Source organism: Phyllobates terribilis, unplaced genomic scaffold, assembly GCF_046119375.1.
Source record: "Phyllobates terribilis strain yellow unplaced genomic scaffold, ASM4611937v1 Scaffold_1__5_contigs__length_1240528914, whole genome shotgun sequence".
Taxonomy (NCBI): domain Eukaryota; kingdom Metazoa; phylum Chordata; class Amphibia; order Anura; family Dendrobatidae; genus Phyllobates; species Phyllobates terribilis.
In genome coordinates this window covers 320,695,085-320,714,556 of record NW_027362761.1, presented here as the reverse complement: position 1 = coordinate 320,714,556, position 19,472 = coordinate 320,695,085, and the positions used below count along the sequence as shown (strand labels likewise).

The following is a 19,472-nucleotide window of genomic DNA, read 5'->3' as shown; positions in this document are numbered from 1 at the left end:
TGCAACAAAATACTAGTGATGTATTGGAGTGTTCTTTTGTTTTTCATGATTCCATAATTTTTTCCTCAGAATTGAGTGATTCCATAATTTTTTCCCTCTGATTGGTCTGAAAAAAATTACCCTTACTGAGTACCACATTTTTAATCTTGATTTCTTTTAGTGTTTCTTAAAGCCCCAAAGTTGCCATTTGAAATGACTTTAGTTTTGTGCCATGTCTTTGGTCTGCTTTTTTTTCAACAACATTAAACAACTGAATGAACATCCTCCGAGCCCGGTGATTTTCATAATTTTTGCTAGGGGTTGTATAAGGAAATGCTTCAGTTTTTGTAACAAAAACGTAGCAAATACTTAACGTGTGCACATACCTAAGGGGACGTTTACAATTTTTCCACTGTATGACGTTGCCCAATCATAAGAAAGCAGCGTCATGAAGGGGGAAAAAACGCACACCCCTGCAGAAAACGTAAGAACATGTTTTTCTGTGATTCTTGTCTCCCTTTAACACACTGACAACTCCTCACTCCTGTTACTTACTGTCATCACATGGTTGTGGAGGAGGAGAGCTGCAGTATGCGAGCAGCATTTGTCACATATAGAGCACTGGAACTATTACAAATTATTACATTTCCGGAACACCGTATGTGAACAACACTGCTCGCACGCTGCAGCCCTCCTCCTCCACAACCCGGAAATGACAGTAAGTAACAGGAATGAGGAGTTTTCAGTGTAATAAAGAGAGACAAGTATCGCATAAAAACCTGTCCTGACCTTCTCTTTACTTTTTTCTTCAATTTAAGTTCAATTTAAAAACAAACAAACACGTTCTCTCACCTACTGAGTACTTGCAGTTAGCCAATAGTCAACCAATTTTTAAATCATATTTTTTTGATGTTTTTGTGTTACTTTTTCACCTTCATTTCAACTCCGACTTCATGACCATGTTATCAATATACTAAAAAAAGACCAAGAGTTATACAAATAATGGCTGCACACACTAGTAGGTAGCCATGAAAAGTTACTCCTGAGGAAGCCACGCATGGTGATACAAGTGAGGGCATACAGACTCTCTACACAAACTAGAATCTCATCTGCCTTACATGGCATTTATTTCTCGCACAAACACACTTTTTATTGCCTGACGTTGGATATGATATCATTCCTGTTTTATTAAGCTGTTGCCTATAATATGTGGTATGCTTTGTTACACTATGTAATTGCACTTTATGCTGTGTGGTATCTATATTTTTTGTGTTACGGAGAGACCTTTGTTTATAGGAGGCAAGGGGGTGATTCTGGCCACATTTCGAGTTCTGTGTGTAGCACAATGGTGCTTTAAGTGTTTAACTCTTTGCGGTGTTTCTTTGTGTTTTATATTTGAGCCTTAATAAGATTGTATTTGTGTCCTGGGGAATTATATACCTAGGTGATGTGTTTGATAATAATGTACTTCGCTCCTTTGCACAGCTTCAGGAGAGTAGTAATCCTCACTTGTACATCTTCAGATTATTTTCAACTGAGATATGCTTTAGGCTATGTGCCCATGTAGCAGATTTGATGCAGAGTGTTTTTGCCTCTCTCTGGCAGAAAAAAACGCATGCAGATTTACATGCATTTTTTCTGCCAGAGAGAAGCGTTTTTACATGCGTTTTTTCAAGCAGTTTTCCAAGCGATTTTGAGCATCACTTAGAAAGTGCTTGACAAGTTGGTCACACAATATAAATCCATGCAACCGGCATGGATTTATAATGTGTGAACAACTGATGCTTTAAATGCAGCATCTATAGTGTAAAAAAAAAAAAAAAAAAAACCTGTATACTCACCTCTCCGGTCTCCTCCAGTCTGCTCCCGGCGGCGATCCTGCGATCCTCTCTCTTCGGCGTCCCGCGGTGTACTGTCAGGACCTGCGGTGACGTCATTTAGTCAGCTGATGGTCACGCGACCGCTGACGTCGGCGGTCAGGTGATGGTCGCGTGACCATCAGCTGACTAAATGACGTCACCGCTGGTCCTGACAGTACACTGCAGGACGCCGACGAGAGAGAATCGCAGGATCGCCGCCGGGAGCAGACTGGAGGAGACCGGAGATCAGACCGGGGGCCTCCGGAGAGGTGAATATACAGGTTTTGTTTATTTTTAACTTTTTTATTTCTTTTTTTTCACCGCGTGGTAGCCGGGATGAAGAGGAGTTGTAGTCTCCTCTTCATCCCGGGTACCACACGCACCGCGATTATGCTGCAAATTCGCGGCCATTAATTTAATTGAAAGGCAGCAAATCCACATACGCCTGCGGGTTTGCTGCGTTTCAATGTTCCACAATGGCCGCGAATTTGCAGCGTAATCGCGGTAGAAATGGTCATGCTGCGTTTTGCAACGCAATGCGAATTCGGCGCGCAAATTAGCGCATCGTGTGCACCGCACATTCGAATTTACATTGCTTTGCCTGGCAGACTGTTTTACAAGTGTTTTCGCAGCCGTAAAAACGCCGCAAAAACGCTACCTGGGCACATAGCCTTATAGGGGTTTTCCCACAAGTAAAGTTCATTTTAATCAATAGATCCTGGAATAATGATACAATCCACAATTGGATGTGTTTAAATAAAATGTTCTTGTGCTGAGATAATCTTATAAATGTGCCCCTGCTGTGTACTGTGTAATGGCTGTGTCTGACCCTACAGGAACAGGGTCTGATCATACCACGTCTCCTAGGCAGGGGAGGACGCAAAAGGGAATATACAGACATTATAGCAGGGGATTGCAAATGATTCTTTATTTGTGGTAAAACATTTTCTAAAAACAGGCAGGGAAATGTTTTACCTCACAAAAAGAATCAGCTGTATTCCCATGCTGTCCTGTCTGTATACTCTTTTACTCTTTTACTTCCTTCCCTGCCCAGGAGCTGTGGTATGTTTGGCAATGATCAAAAGAATGGTCTATTCTCATCAGATCTATATCCACAGGTGTGCACCACCAAAATAGTCATGTAAGATAGGGAAAGGGGATATCTATTTATATCTATCTATATCTATCTATCTATATCTGTCAGGTGCTGAATAGTAATGCCCTAAGGCAGACTTATACATGTACATTTTGCTACATAGCAATATATATTTTCAACTTTAATTGTTCCACCTGACATTCATATTTAGGCTATTCCAATATATGGGGATATCACATATATATATATATATATATATATATATATATATATATATATATATATATATATATATATATATATATATATATATATATATATATATATATATATATATATATATATATATACAACCTCGGTCCTACATTAGAGGGACTTGACTGAGGTGTCCCATAAGTTGCCCTACACTACATCCAGCCAGATCTATTAGTGGGTACCACTTTTTCTATCAGTAGGTGGTTACCTTATATGCATCTATAGATGCATGAGCAATTTTACATCTATAGGATTTTAATTAATCAATAAAGTTTATGCATTTTATATTTCTTTATATCCACACTTTTCCTACTTTCCCCTTTCCCTATCTTACATGTTTGGCAATGAGATGCGCAGCTTTCTATTTTTTTTAAATCAAATAATCTTTATAAAAATTAATAAAAAACTTCACAAAGGTAAAAAAACAAACAAAAAAAAACAACCACCAGACAAACGGAAACACAGTTCTTCACCCCCCATCCTTAAGAAGCATTAAACATGAGTTATTTATACATCTTGGCTCTGCAAAACCAACATAATTAGATGAACAAATATTTGAACATAGTAACAATAGTCAATCCAATTACATATAACCTGTGGAAGTACTAATAACATTTTTATTAATTTTCAAAGAAGTTTAATTTGAGGCATCATATAAACGTAACTCAAAGCAAGGGGAAATTCCTCCGTTCCCTAGATGTCAAACCAGAACCATCAATCTGTACTGTCATGGCCAAAAGTATTGAGAATGTGACAAATAGTAATTTTTCCAAAGTTTACTGCTTCATTTTTTGTAATGGCAATTTGCATATACTCCTGAATGTCAAAGAGTGATCAGCTTAACAGCAATTACTGTACTTGCAAAGTCAATATTTGCCCAGAAAATGAACTTTAACCCCCAAAACACATTTCAACATCATTGCAGTCCTGCCTTAAAAGGAGCAGCTAACATCGTTTTAGTGATTGATCCATTAACACAGGTGTGGGTGTTGATGAGGACAGGGCTGGCGATCAATCAATCATGATTAAGTAAGAATGACATCACTGAACACTTTAAAAGGAGGCTGGTTCTTGGTATCATTGTTTCTCTTCAGTTAACCATGGTTATCTCTAAAGAAACACGTGCAGCCGTCATTGCACTGCACAAAAATGGCCTAACAGGGAAGAGTATCGCAGCTACAAAGATTGCACCTCAGTCAACAATCTATCGCATCATCAAGAACTTCAAGGAGAGCGCTTCCATTGTTGTCAAAAAGGCTCCAGGGCGCCCAAGAAAGACCAGCAAGCGCCAGGACCGTATCTTAAAACTGTTTCAGCTGCGGGATCGGACTACCAGCAGTGCCGAGCTTGCTCAGGAATGGCAGCAGGCTGGTGTGAGTGCTTCTGCGCGCACTGTGAGGCGGAGACTCTTTGAGCAAGTGCTGGTTTCAAGGAGGGCAGCAAAGAAGCCACTTCTCTCCAGAAAAAACATCAGGGACCGACTGATATTCTGCAAAAGGTACAGGGAGTGGACTGCTGAGGACTGGGGCAAAGTCATTTTCTCTGATGAATCCCCTTTTCGATTGTTTGGGACATCTGGAAAACAGCTTATTCGGAGAAGAAGAGGTGAGCGCTACCACCAGTCTTGTCTCATGCCAACTGTAAAGCATCCTGAAACCATTCATGTGTGGGGTTGCTTCTCAGCCAAGGGAATCGGCTCACTCACAGTCTTGCCTAAAAACACAGCCATGAATAAAGAATGGTACGAGAATGTCCTCCAAGAGCAACTTCTCCCCACCGTCCAAGAGCAGTTTGGCGCCCAACAATGCTTTTTCCAGCATGATGGAGCACCTTGCCATAAAGCAAAGGTGATAACTAAATGGCTCATGGAACAAAACATAGAGATTTTGGGTCCATGGCCTGGAAACTCCCCAGATCTTAATCCCATTGAGAACTCGTGGTCAATCATCAAGAGACGAGTGGACAAACAAAAACCAACAAATTTGGCAAAATGCAAGCATTGATTATGCAAGAATGGACTGCTATCAGTCAGGATTTGGTCCAAAAGTTGATTGAGAGCATGCCAGGGAGAATTACAGAGGTCTTGAAGAAGAAGGGGCAACACTGCAAATATTGACTTGCTGCATTAACTCATTCTAACTGTCAATATAACCTATTGGTACTCATAATATGATTGCAATTATATTTCTGTATGTGATATAAACATCAGACAAACACTAATAAAAACCAGAGGCCAGCAGATCATGTGAAAATATAATTTTGGTGTCATTCTCAAAACTTTTGGCCATGACTGTAGACCCCATATCTTGTCAAATAGCATAGCATCTCTTTTTAGGTATATGCCTTTTTCCAAATTTACTAGCCAGTTAAGTTTATCAATGAATTCTGATTATCATGGGTTCCTGATCTGCTATCCATTTTTGGACTATCAATTTTCTTGCACGCAGCTTTATATTTATCAAATTTACCTCAACCATGTGCACTTGTACGAAATTGCCAGGATCCCCTATACAGATTGCCATAGTTATCAAACTCCAAATCCTAACTTTTGGCATTTGATATGGACTTGTCACCCATTTGCCTCTTTTTGGCTCATTGTTTTTGGGTTATTTATCATCAATTCCTTTGCTATGTGAAGCTAAGCTGACGTTGTTAGATGAAGAGCAATGACTGCATCATACCCGAATGTTTTTCAGAGATGTTATTTTTGCCAGGAATACAATCACTCACCACTGATTGGCTGACAAACCTCCAATTAAAGAAGCACTCCTCCCATCAAAGTTTTTTATCCTCTTACTATATTGCAGTCATCATATTTTATAGCACTGTGTACTTACAATTGCTCATTTTGCCTTTCTACCCAGCTAATTCTTCTCTTTTGTCTGCTCTATATAGAAACAGGAAGTCTCTTGACCCTGCATTTATCAACTCCTGACCCAGCTGCTCCCTCCTCCCCCCTGACAGGGACTTTTGCAGTGACTCATGACTCATGCAGGGAAAACTGACCTCCTGTTTCTACATAGAGCTTAGAGGGATTCAGCTAGTCAGTTTTTAATCATGTTATGTTATAGACTAGACATAACATGATTAGCTGGGCAGAAAGGCAAAATGAGAAATTGTAAGTACACAGTGCCCATTTGTAATGAGATGATTGCAATATATTAAGAGGATACAAGCTCCACTCCAGCCTTTTTTTTCCCCAGCTCAGGAGTGGTGCTTTAAGTGTAAGCCACCTGCACCTGGTCATATACTTACCCTCCAGCATCTTGCCCGGTTTTCAGCACTGCTCCGGTCCCAGGGCGCCATCTTGTGAGTTCAGCTTCTGACAGCCGGAAGCCAGAAGCTCCACTCACAAGCTCTCAATACAAGTCTATGAGATCCAGAACGAGGCTCTCATAGACTTGTATTGAAAAGTGACCTCCGGCTCGCTCCATGAAACACTAGAGCAAGCCAGCAGGTCACTTTTCACAGGAGATGAACCAGAGCGGCGGGGAAACTGATGAAGGAGGTGGCAGGTGAGTATATCACAGGGGGCAGGGGACTTACATTTAAAGCACCACTCCAGCTGTGCAATAAAAAAAAAACACTGGAGTGGTGCTTTAATACCATTGTATTATAGGAGAGAGTCATATTTCATATTAGAGGTTGCCTACTTAAATTTCACAAAGTCTGGGGTCCTTGAGTTGATAGCCCTTTAACCCATAACCCTGAAGTATCACAGTCGTTTAATTTGGTTATTGTTATGTTCTTGTTGTGTGGGGGTTTTCTTTTTTCTTCTCTTCCTGTACATGTTCTCAGTTTGCTCACTGCAGCCTGATGGGACCGAAATTCAGCATCCATATTCCCTCTGGCATTTTGCTTGTGGTTTAGGACTCTATTTATTTAGTCCAGACATTTTATAGCTATAACAATACTATACATGACCGCCTTTATTTTTTTCATTATATACAATTTATATTTATGATGCTTACTAGTGTACCTTGCCATTCTCATTGCTCTTGGTCTATTTTTGGCGTATTCCTTTTGCTTTGCAAGCATGTAACACCTAGAGTTTTTTTTGTTGGTTGTGTTATGATAAATATTTATACTTTGCGTTTGATTATTATTTTAGACAATTAAATCTACCTATATATCTAAATAACTTAACTTTAATATTAGGTTTATAGGTGTTATTCATAAAAGCGATAACACAGGGTGTAGAGCTGTGTTTCTGTTACACTTTCATCTGTTTTTTTAAAGTATAGTTAATTGGACAGAGCCAGCTTTCAAAGACGACTGTTATTTCCAATTAAAATACTTTCTCTGTTAGGTAATGTTAGCCACCCCCTTTCTTCTGGGGGTGTAATAAATACTTGTTGCTTGGGATCTGAGGGCAGACAAGAATTGTACACTCAGACACTGGCTGTGTTATTTTCTGTCTCCGATGCATCTTATTTATTTATATAATTTGAACCGAAAATGGCAGACAGATTTAGAGATAATTATCTCAGTCCAAATTAGCTCTTCTTGGAAGGGCTACCACGACAGTTGTGCCTATCACTAGACTTGGCTGAGGACTATTGCAACCTAAATTTATAGACATTAGTTCCTTCATAGGTGAGGTGATTTTAAAATCTATTTTAATCTACAGGTGCATCTCACAAAATTAGAATATCATCAAAAGTTAATTTATTTCAGTTCAATATAAAAAGTGAAACTCGTATGTTATATAGAGTCATTACAGAGTGATCTATTTCAAGTGTTTGTTTCTGTTAATGTTGATGATTATGGCTTATAGCCAATGAAAACACAAAAGTCATTATCTCAGTAAATTAGAATACTTTATAACAGTTTCAAAAATGTTTTTAAAATCCAAAATGTTGGCCTACTGAAATGTATGTTCAGTAAATGCTTGGTCGGGGCTCCTTTTGCATCAATTACTGCATCAATGCGGCGTGGCATGGAGGCGATCAGCCTGTGGCACTGCTGAGGTGTTATGGAAGCCCAGGTTGCTTTGATAGCAGCCTTCAGCTCGTCTGAATTGTTGGGTCTGGTGTCTCTCATCTTCCTCTTGACAATACTCCATAGATTCTCTATGGGGTTAGGGTCAGGCGAGTTTGCTGGCCAATCAAGCACAGTGATACTGTTGTTTTTAAACCAGGTATTGGTTTCCCCATGATTGTGGAGCCTACTGAAACAGACTAAGGGACCTTTTTAAATGCTTAGGAATGCTTTGCAGGTGTTTTTTGTTAATTATTTGAATTTACTGAGATAATGACTGTTGTGTTTTCATTGGCTGTAAGCCATAATCATCAACATTAACAGAAATAAACACTTGAAATAGATCACTCTGTTTGTAATGACTCTATATAATGAGTTTCACTTTTTGTATTGAACAACTGAAATAAATAAACTTTTTGATGATATTCTAATTTTGTGAGATGCACCTGTATTTAGAGTTCAATATGTTTTCTCAAAGTACAAGTATAATCTCCCAGTGACAATATACATGAAAATTGATACAGAGCTCTTACATAAACCTAAATACAATATGCATGTTATTACTTTAATGCAGATCTGAGTAATATTGAATTTAGATGTGGTAAAGCTGAAGACCTCTTCCCTAACCTCATAAATTCCTACACTACCCAGAGTCCTGTGGCCATAGTTGATCCACCAAGGGCTGGACTTCGTAAGTACAAATGTGCTAAATTTCTCATCAAGAGCTAGTTACAAAGTGCGTCTCTGATATTGTTATATGTCTGTATATATGATAAGTGGTAGTTCCCACACTGCTTTACAGAAATGTTTTGTAAGTATTATTTTTTGTGTTAGCTGATGTTGCTAGAGAATATAATAGTAAAAAAATATTAAAAAGGCTGAGCACTAGTGTAAAAAGATAAGTATTCGAGCACAATTGTTGCCCCAACCATCTTTCATTATTGTGCAAGATGGCACAAGAATGATCACTTTGTTATATTGTGTTGGTGATCATCTAAGGTTCTGCCAAATTGTCAGATAAAAGAAAAAGGGTAAGGTTACTATATTGTAATGGGATTATTTTCTTTTGGAGGCTTAATTATATTAATTTTGAATATATATTTTCCTAAATGTAATGCATTTTGGGCTTAAAGGTTTAGCCCCATCTTGCTGCTCCTGCTTGATTGAAAGATTAGAATAGTGGTATGATTGTGTATAATCTGTATAGCACTATGAGGGTAATTATGGCTGATAGTATCTATAAGACCACTAAAGCTAGTTAAAGAAGTTGTCCACTACTTTTACATTGATGCTCTATCCATAGGATAGGGCATCAATATATGATCGGCCGGGGGCCCGCACGCGGCACCCCTGATGATCAGCTGTTATCGGCGGTGGCGGCTGTCGGCCAGAAGTGCTCACCTGCGGGCCTCCGCCATCAAGTGGTAGTGGCCGCCGCAGTGTACTGCACATCCGCCTCCTATTCAACACCGATAACAGCTGATCGGCAGGGGTGCCGCGTGCGGGACCCCGGCCGATCATACATTGATGCCCTATCCAAGGATAGGGCATCAGTGTAAAAGTAGTGGACAACCCCTTTAAGAGTAACTCTTAGCCTCCCCAACATGTTACACCTAGATGGGCGTCATCAGGGGGCTGAGGTTTTAATTATATAGCCATACTCACCCTTAGGCCACGGCCCCACTATCAGTATTTGGTCAGAATTTTTTCTCAGGAGTAGGAGCCAAAAGCAGGAGTGGGTGATAGAAACAAGTCACCAATTCTGCATTTATCACCCACTCCTGCTTTTGGCTCTTACTCCTGAGAAAAAATACTGACCAAATACTGATAGTGGGGCCGTGGCCTCATAGTGCTATACAGATCTATGGACTGCAGCCATGATCTAGGTAGAACAATATAGCCTCTTAAATTGAATCTAGGATTGTTTAGGATTAATATCTGATGGGGTAGGGATTCCTAAAATACAAGAATCCATTACAATACAAGACTACTTTAGTGTTTTTAATAATAGTTCAGACCTACTTATATTAATTAAATTAGTCATGTTTTAATTACAGTCCCTTAAATAGGGTTTATTTACCCCTCTCTGTAATCTGTTAGTAAAAAATTTCATTCCTAAAGGGTTTGTTTATCACCCGGTAGTTTGTGCTTGAACTAAAGCTCATGTCTCTTTAGGGTAGTTATAGAAGGATAATGCCTGTGAGGAGCCTGTACAACACATTTCATAATCATACACCCTTTCATATCACTCTCCTAGTCACAGCATGTGGCTTGTTGGTTTCCACTAGATTGAACTCTGAATTCCCATAGTAAGGACAGTGTGCGAGGTGTCAGAGGTAGAAGTCTTGTGCTTATTGTGGTATCACAAAGCAGAATGGGGAGACATTAACACATCACACAGTTCATTAGACATTTGGGAGTCAGTGAAAGATATGGGGATTTAGAAATGATTACTATATCTCACAAAGACAATAAACATGTGTTACACCAGTCTAGCTTTACCAGGTATTCATCCCAAGATTATTTTTGTGATCAAATAAGCAAACCTCTTTTGGGTGACTAAAACCAATGGCAATGCACCTCCTTAGTGGGTCCGTGCACATGGCTCTGCCCGAGGCATTCTGATTCATTCAGATTCCGGGTTGGCCTAAGTAAAACTTGTGTCAAACAGCTGATTAATACATAATAAAGTAAACTGTGATATCTAATTGAATACACTGATGGCAAAATATTGTGCAACATTAATATATTTTCAGATTCCAAAGTAGTTATTGCAATCCGAAAGGCTGAACATCTGAAACGTCTAATCTACGTCTCCTGCAATCCAAAGGCTGCCCTGAACAACTTTGTAGAGTAAGTCATGCCACTGACATATACACATTTATGGGTGGCAATCTAAATGTAAGACCTACAATTTTCCACCCTTCTCTTTTATTTATTTATTTCTATCTAGCTATATACAGTGGATACGGAAAGTATTCAGACCCCTTTAAATTTTTCACTCTTTGTAAATTCTAAAAAGTTCATTTTTTTTTCTCATTAAAGTACACTCTACACACCTTCTTGATTGAAAAAAACTGAAATGTAGAAATTTTTGCAAATTTATTAAAAAAGAAAAACTTAAATATCACATGGTCATAAGTATTCAGACCCTTTGCTCAGACAGTCATATTTAAGTCACATGCTGTCCATTTCCTTGTGATCCTCCTTGAGATCGTTCTACTCTTTCATTGGAGTCCAGCTGTGTTTAATTAAACTGATAGGACTTGATTTGGAAAGGCACACACCTGCCTACATAAGACCTCACAGCTTACAGTGCATGTCAGACCAAATGAGAATCATGAGCTCAAAGGAACTGCCCAAGGGGCTCAGAGACAGAATTGTGGAGAGGCACAGATCTGGCCAAGGTTATAAAATAATTTCTGCGTTACTCAAGGTTCCTAAGAGCACAGTGGCCTCCATAATCCTTAAATGGAAGAAGTTTGGGACCACCAGAAGTCTTCCTAGACCTTGGCCGTCCAATCAAACTGAGCAATCGTGGGAAAAGAGTCTTGGTGAGAGAGGTAAAGAAGAGCCCTAAGCTCACTGTGGCTGAGCTCCAGAGATGCAGCAGAAAAATGGGAGAAAGTTCCACAAAGTCAACTATCACTGCAGCCCTCCACCAGTCGTGCCTTTATGGCAGAGTGGCCCGACGGAAGCCTCTCCTCAGTGCAAGACATATGACAGCCTGCATAGAGTTTGCTCAAAAACACATGAAGGACTCCCAGACTATGAAAAAAGAGGATTTTTGGTACTCACCGTAAAATCCCTTTCTCGGAGCCTTCATTGGGGGACACAGGAAACCATGGGTGTATGCTGCTGCCACTAGGAGGCTGACACTAGGCAGAAATAAAAAAGGCTAACTCCTCCCCAGCAGGCTACACCCACTGACAGGGAGAGAACTAACCAGTTTGTAAGAAAGCAGTAGGAAAGGTGGTATAAAGAGCCTACCCTGAGATGAACCAACAATGGCACAAATAAGCGTGGGTGCTGTGTCCCCCAATGAAGGCTCCGAGAAAGGGATTTTATGGTGAGTACCAAAAATCCTCTTTTCTCTATTGCTTCATTGGGGGACACAGGAAACCATGGGACGTCCCAAAGCAGTCCCTAGGGTGGGAAGAGACAAGTACTCAAAAAGGTAAGTTCGGTCCACTGCTGCATGAGGGACCTCCTATACAGATTGCCGCTGCTGAGGCCGAACAGAGCTAACGTGTAATACAAGAAGGTGTGGACCGAAGACCAGGAAGGATCACCAGTTCCTGGAGAGGTAGGAAGATTTTTGATAATCTTGGAGTGTCCCCCTTCGGGAGAAACTGCGGAGGAAAAAACAGAACAGGGAGTTCAGCGGAAAGAACCGGTCTGTCTAATTTAGCGCTCCACCCTGGATATAATACATGGATGGAAAAATAAGACTGGAGAATCATGGACTTCCCGGTGGCTATTGACTGAGGCCCTAAAAGGCAGTTCCCAGGCCGGGGAACAAGTGTCACTGGACACTTCGTACTTTCGACAGGTGGAGAGCTTAAAAGAGAAGAGGATGGCTCCTCATATACAGGAAAAACTTCGCCCGGAGGTAAGACGAAGGGACTCCCTGTCCCATGTTTTACACTGTCCCCCCCATATTACTGAACTTGCTTATGTAGAGATGATAGAAGGAGGGAAACAGGGCAGGGAGATAGAACCCGAAGAGTCCGACTTTGAAAGGGAAGAATCAAGGACTCTTACCGTGGGAGCCTTGGCGCCAACAGAGGGAAGATTCCACACACACGACAGGAGTAATCATGATGACACCTGTTAGGCTGGAGTAATGACTTCTCATCTGATTACACCTGTCAGGCCGGAGTAACGACCGCCCGACTGAAGTGAAAACTGATGAGGAAAAACTTTACCTGTCTCTGGAAATGTAAACGACCGACTGGTCCGTGTTATGCTGGACAGGCCGGCTTGAGGAAGGGCCATCATATCCTGAATGGCGGAAGTTCTCTCATCGAAGGGGAATATACGGTAAGGAACACAGCATTAAAGGGGGCCTTGTCAGGTAGGCGGCAGACTACTCAGGATGTGGAGTTATGGATCCATCCTAAGCCGTTCGGAAAACGATAGTTCATCTTGGTTCTAGACAGGTGACAATCCTGAAGGGAGGAAGAGAAGACTAGTACCTGTACGCGGAATCATGAATCCAAGCTGAGTTTCCCCGAGATGAGCTCCGTTAACAAACCAATTAACCTGCAAATGTAGGGCGCTGCTGACAACTATAGGGGAAAAGAAAAAACAGAGACAACAACTCGTGTAGGGGCACTCACGACTTCCTATAGGAGCTCGGAGGGAAAAATTGGCCAGGAGCTTGGACGGACCGGAGCAATCCTGAAAGCCCCATAGCGGCGGCAAGCAGAAGCAGTCACGAGGACTGAACCTGTGACCTGACGATGCAGAGATAGCCAGCGGCTTGTAACTGTTCGTGGGGAGAGGAGGACAAAGCTGTGGCGAGGCTCCACGAACCAGACATTAACGGACGAGGCTACTGAAAAAGGATACAGGATGAGCGGGCTGAGCAAATCCGTTGAACAGAGGCCTGTTCCTGACACGCACCAGATACCAGGTCTGTAATACCGTCAGGGCTGGAAAGACATCATGACGGAACTGATGAAGACTTGAAGTGGTGAGTTCCTGAAGGAATAAGGTGTTAAGTACCGATACACAAACAGGCTGACTATCATGGATTGGATATTATACAGTAGGTAAAAGCAGGACGCTGCACTGTAACTGCGGACAAGGAAGGTAGTAGGTCTGATCCTCTATGGATAACAGTCAGAGAGTCAGTAATAGATAATATAGGTAACCTTTCCCTATGGCAGACATTCTCTTCTGCCCACAGCTACATCTAGGGAAACAGGGCTCATGGGTCTGACCTACAGCAGGATGTTGAGAACATAACAGACAGTTGACGCATAAGTAACGCTCTGTAGCAGAGGTAAGGGCGGATGATGGCCTGTCTGTCCATAAATAGCAGTGGTGATATAACACCTTGCTCCTGATTCCTACTATAGACTGTAGAGGAGCTGACCGAATATGACGGGTTATGGTACATACCCGCGAATCCTATCCCTAGGCACAGGGAGTGCGGCTCCTGTATATACCTATATGGGAGTGCCATGCGATGAGGCAGTATCCGAGGAATCCTTTAGAGGAAATGGGCTGCAGGAACGAGGATGTCAGAATGTTACCTGATCTGGATACCTTATCCTGAAAGTCTCCCCTGTCTGCGGGGATTCTCTGATGGAATCTTCATGGATGAGTCATCCAGTCTTCTGGAGGTAGACAGAGGGCTCCGTGGGAGAGGCAGTCTTCCTGATTAAGTCTGCTGATAGCTGTTCACCAGCTGTGCATCATGTCCTGTAACTTAAGAGTTGAGATGTAAATGGCAGGGGATCAGCGACAGACCCCAGGCTACCTCTGGGAGAGAGGAGAGGGAATCATGGAAATGAACCTGGATGGTGGTCCAGACGTTGAGTGGGAGTGAACCCGCTTTTTCAACCTGTGTAATGTCGGTCATGGCTGCAAGTATCTGATTCAGGAGGAACTGATCAGAGCTGCAGAGGCGGACGTATTCTTAGACAGCCGCATGGGGTCCTTAGCCAAAGACTGCCGTGGCCGGCCGAACCAGGAATCGCAGGCAGCTGCATGGATGCCGTGGCTCGGGCGATCTGGGTCTCACAGGCAGCAGCAGGGAAGCTGTAGCCGGGGCTGTGCATATGAGATGCCTCTGCAGTTGCATCGAAAAAGATGGTGGGAATGGAGGGGGGCGGGGTCAAATGGGCGCGCAGGGAGCCCACGCTGAGAAGACAGTAAAAACCCTAAGGATTGGTTTAAAAAGGTGCGGGTAAGGCACCGCGGCTATGATAGGCTAGGGAGAAGGGGGAGTGGCCTAAGCGGAGCATGGAGCTGGGCTGAAGCCGGGGTCTAAATTTATTGGAAAGACACGTGTCTTTGCTGTGGAGCCCCTCCGCCAATTACAGGGACCTATGGAAGGGAGGGATACCTGTATCCAGACGTAGTCCCGACTCCTTCTTCACAGTTCTGAAGACTGCATCAGGAGCCCCCGGGAATAAAAGGGGGTCACTGGGATCTTTGCGTCTTCCTTCCCGCACCGTCTCTGGTCCCAGACGGTGCAGAAGACTGTGTCGACCCTGGATGAGGGGAGGGTCACTGACTAGTGACCACCATCTTCCTCCCGGCCCGCTCCGAGGAGGGGGCTGGGGGGGAGGGGCAGGACCGTCCGCCATGAGCAGCTCCGAGACACGCTTGAGGTGTTGGAGGGAAAAAAGGGTCCTGCCTGTTAGACAAGAGAGTGGACGATTTGGGCGGCACAACATTGTTCTCTCTGTCCAAAAAGGTGGGAAATCAGGGTGAGCTGTTACACCCTGTTGCCCGAAGTCACAAGCTGAATCTGAAAGAAAAAGATCATTCGTAAAACACAACAAGATGGTAGAGACGGGTCTGAGCGCAGACCCATGTCTTCCCTCCTTGGACACTAAGCAAAAACTGGTTGGTTCTCTCCCTGTCAGTGGGTGTAGCCTGCTGGGGAGGAGTTAACCTTTTTTATTTCTGCCTAGTGTCAGCCTCCTAGTGGCAGCAGCATACACCCATGGTTTCCTGTGTCCCCCAATGAAGCGATAGAGAAATAAGATTCTCTTGTCTGATGAGGCGAAGATAGAACTTTTTGGTGATATTTCTAAGCGGTATGTGTGGAGAAAACCAGGCACTGCTCATCACCTGCTCAATACAATCCCGACAGCAAAACATGGTGGTGGCATAATCATGCTATGGGGGTGTTTTTCAGTTGCAGGGACCGGACGACTGGTTGCAATTGAAGGAAACATGAAAACAGCCAAGTAGAGAGAGATCCTGGATGAAAACCTCTTCCAGAGTGCTCTGGACCTCAGACTTGGCCGAAGGTTCACCTTCCAACAAGACAAATGACCCTAAGCACACAGCTAAAATAACAAAGGGGTGGCTTCAGAACAACTCTGTGACCATTCTTGACCCCTGACCTAAACCCAATTGAGCATCTCTGGAGAGACCTGAAAATTGCTGTCCACCAACGTTCACCATCCAACCTGACGGAACTGGAGAGGATCTGCGAGGAAGAATGGCAGATGATCCCCAAATCCAGGTGTGAAAAACTTGTTGCATCATTCCCAAGAAGACTCATGGCTGTACTAGCTCAAAAGGGTGCTTCTACTCAATACTGAGCAAAGGGTCTGAATACTTATGACCATGTGATGTTTCAGTTTTTCTTTTTTAATAAATTTGCAAATATTTCTACATTTCTGTTTTTTTTTTTTTCAGTCAAGATGAGGAGCAGTGTGTACTTTATATGGCAATAAGCTGGATATCACAGGCAGAGTCAGTGAGTTCAGTGACTCACTGACAGGTCTCATTCACTGCAGTACAGGAGTACTGTAGAGTATGAGACCAGCATTCAAACTGAAAATTACACATGTCCCACAGTGGAACTTAAGGCCCCGTCACACTAAGCGACTCTACAGCGATCCCGACAACGATACGACCTGACAGGGATCGTTGCTACGTCGCTATGTGGTCGCTGGTGAGATGTCAAACAGTCAGATCTTCCCAACGACGCAGCAACGATGCGGCGACCTGTATAACGATGCACACCTATGTGTTTCTGTGTCTGGGTCGTTAACAAGGTCGTTGGTAAGGTGTCAAACACAGCGATGCATGCTACCCAGCGGGACCTGAACGATCAGAGAAATGTCCAGACCATTCCGACACGACCAGCGATCTCACAGCAGGGGCCTGGTCGCTGCTAAGTGTCAAACGTAGCGAGATCGCTACTGAGGTCGCTGTTGCGTCACAAAACTTGTGACTCAGCAGCGATCTCGCTTAGTGTGACGGGGGCTTTAGTGAAAAAGTGTAAAAAAAAAAAAAAAAAAAAAAAAAAAAAGTGTAATAAAATATGTAAACACAAAAGTGCACACAAGTCACTAAAATCTGTTTCACCACTCAAAACGCAGCGTTTGTGATAAAACAAAAATAAACTAAACGTACACATAATTGGTATCGCTGTGTCCGGAATGACCCACTCTATAAAACTGTCACATTATTTAGTCCGTTTGGCGAATTCCGTAAAAAAAGTAAATAGAAAATGTGCCAAAAATTATGCTTTTTCATCATACTGACAAATCGGTCTTATCACTTTTCGGAAAAATGTGAATAAAAAGCAATCAAAAATTACAAAATGGTTGCAAAAAAGTCTGCAACTCGTCCCACAAAAAGAGGGATTTTTGGTACTCACTGTAAAATCTTTTTCTTGGAGCCTTCATTGGGGGACACAGGACCATGGGTGTATGCTGCTGTCGCTAGGAGGCTGACACTATGCAAAAAAAGGAAAATAGCTCCTCCTCCGCAGTATACACCCGCCTACAGGCACCAAGCTCACCAGTTAGTGGCTAGAGCAGTAGGAGAAGCACAAAATAACCAACTATGTAATGCCTAATGGGGCACAAATGTGAAAAACTAAATGAGATGCCCAACGGGACATAAGTCCAAAAACAGAGAGGGTGCTGTGTCCCCCAATGAAGGCTCCAAGAAAGAGATTTTACGGCGAGTACAAAAAAATCCCTCTTTCTCTATCGCTTCATTGGGGGACACAGGACCATGGGACGTCCCAAAGCAGTCCCTTGGGTGGGAGAACAGAAGATAGTCACATACTAGGTCAGACTTCGGCAACTGCAGCCTGCTGGACCTTCCGTCCAAGACTGGCATCAGCCGAAGAATAAGTGTGGACCTTGTAAAACCTTGAAAAGGTGTGAAGAGAAGACCACGTTGCGGCCTTGCAGATTTGAGAGGCCGAAGCCTGATGGCGGACCACCCAAGAGGCCCCCACCGCCCTGGTGGAGTGAGCCCTTACCCCTGCAGGGGGAGGTTTGCCCTATATGCGTTGTGCCTCCAAGATGGTCGAACGTATCCAACGGGCGATGGTTGACTTGGAAGCAGGGAGACCCTTGCGATGCCCCTCAGGGCATCCGAGCGCTGAAGGGAGGCTTTTCTGGAAAGGTACACATGTAGAGCTCTGACCAGGTCCAGTTTGTGCAGGGACTTCTCCCGTGGATGCACTGGAGCAGGGCAAAAGGAAGGCAAAACGATGTCCTCATTAATGTGAAAAGCGGAAACCACCTTTGGCAAGTAGGAAGGCACCGGCCTGAGCACTACTTTGTCTTGATGGAATACCAGAAAAGGCGACCGACAAGAGAGGGCTGCGAGTTCTGCGACCCTTCTAATAGAGGTAACAGCCACCAGAAAAGCCACCTTCCAGGAAAGGAGAGAGGCTGGAATGTCCTGAATGGGTGGGTTCAAATGGAGGCTGTTGTAGGACGCTTAGGCTATGTGCCCACGTTGCGGAAATTTCCGCATGTCCTCTCCCGGAAAAACGCATGCGGAATTCCGCAAGCGTTTATCGCGCGTTTTCGACATGCGGAATTGCCTTGCGTTTTTTCATGCATTAAATAAGGCAATTCCGCTTGCGAAAACGCAAAATTAATGAACATGCTGCGAATTTTTGAACGCAGCATAAACGCTGCGGAAAAATCTGCAGCATGGCCATAGAACTTGCGGATTCTCATTGGGGACCATGGGGTGCGGCTTACCAAGCGTTTTACAAGTGTTTCCGCTGCGGAAATTCCGCATCAAAAACGCATGTAATCCGCAACGTGGGCACGCAGCCTTAGGACCATATTAAGGTCCCATGGTTCCACTGGGGAGCGATAGGGGGGCGCCAAGTGGGCCACCCCTTGTAGAAACGTCCTGACCTGAGGACAGCTACCTAAGTTACGTTGGAATAGAATGGACAAGGCCGAAACTTGGCCCTTGAGAGTGCTGAGAGATGGTGCTGCCTCTAGGCCAGACTGAAGAAAAGCCAAAATGACTGGCAAAGAAAAGGACATAGGAGTCAGCTGATCTTGTTCGCAGTGACGAAAAAAGGCTCTCCAAGTTCTGTGGTATATGCGTGAGGTAGCGGGTTTTCTGGCGTTAATTAGGGTCTGAATGACATTGTCAGTAAAGCCCGCCGTCTTCAACACCGCTGCCTCAACGGCCATACCATTAAATTCAGAGAACGAGAACTCTGATGAAGAATAGGACCCTGAGAGAGGAGGTCCGGACGGTCTGGTAGTCTCCAGGGGGAGTCGACAAGCAGATTTACCAGATCTGCGTACCAGACGCGTCTGGGCCAGTCTGGGGCT

General features: G+C 43.3%; 1 protein-coding gene across 1 annotated transcript in view; it reads left to right on the top strand.

Annotated features, from left to right (window-relative positions):
• Positions 1-19,472, top strand: part of TRMT2A (tRNA methyltransferase 2 homolog A) — a 61,076-nt gene that overhangs the window by 32,859 nt on the left and 8,745 nt on the right. The window contains exons 10-11 of the mRNA XM_073675784.1: positions 8,744-8,860; positions 10,926-11,022. Coding sequence (XP_073531885.1) covers positions 8,744-8,860; positions 10,926-11,022 — 214 coding nt within the window. The remainder of the gene's footprint in view (positions 1-8,743; positions 8,861-10,925; positions 11,023-19,472) is intronic.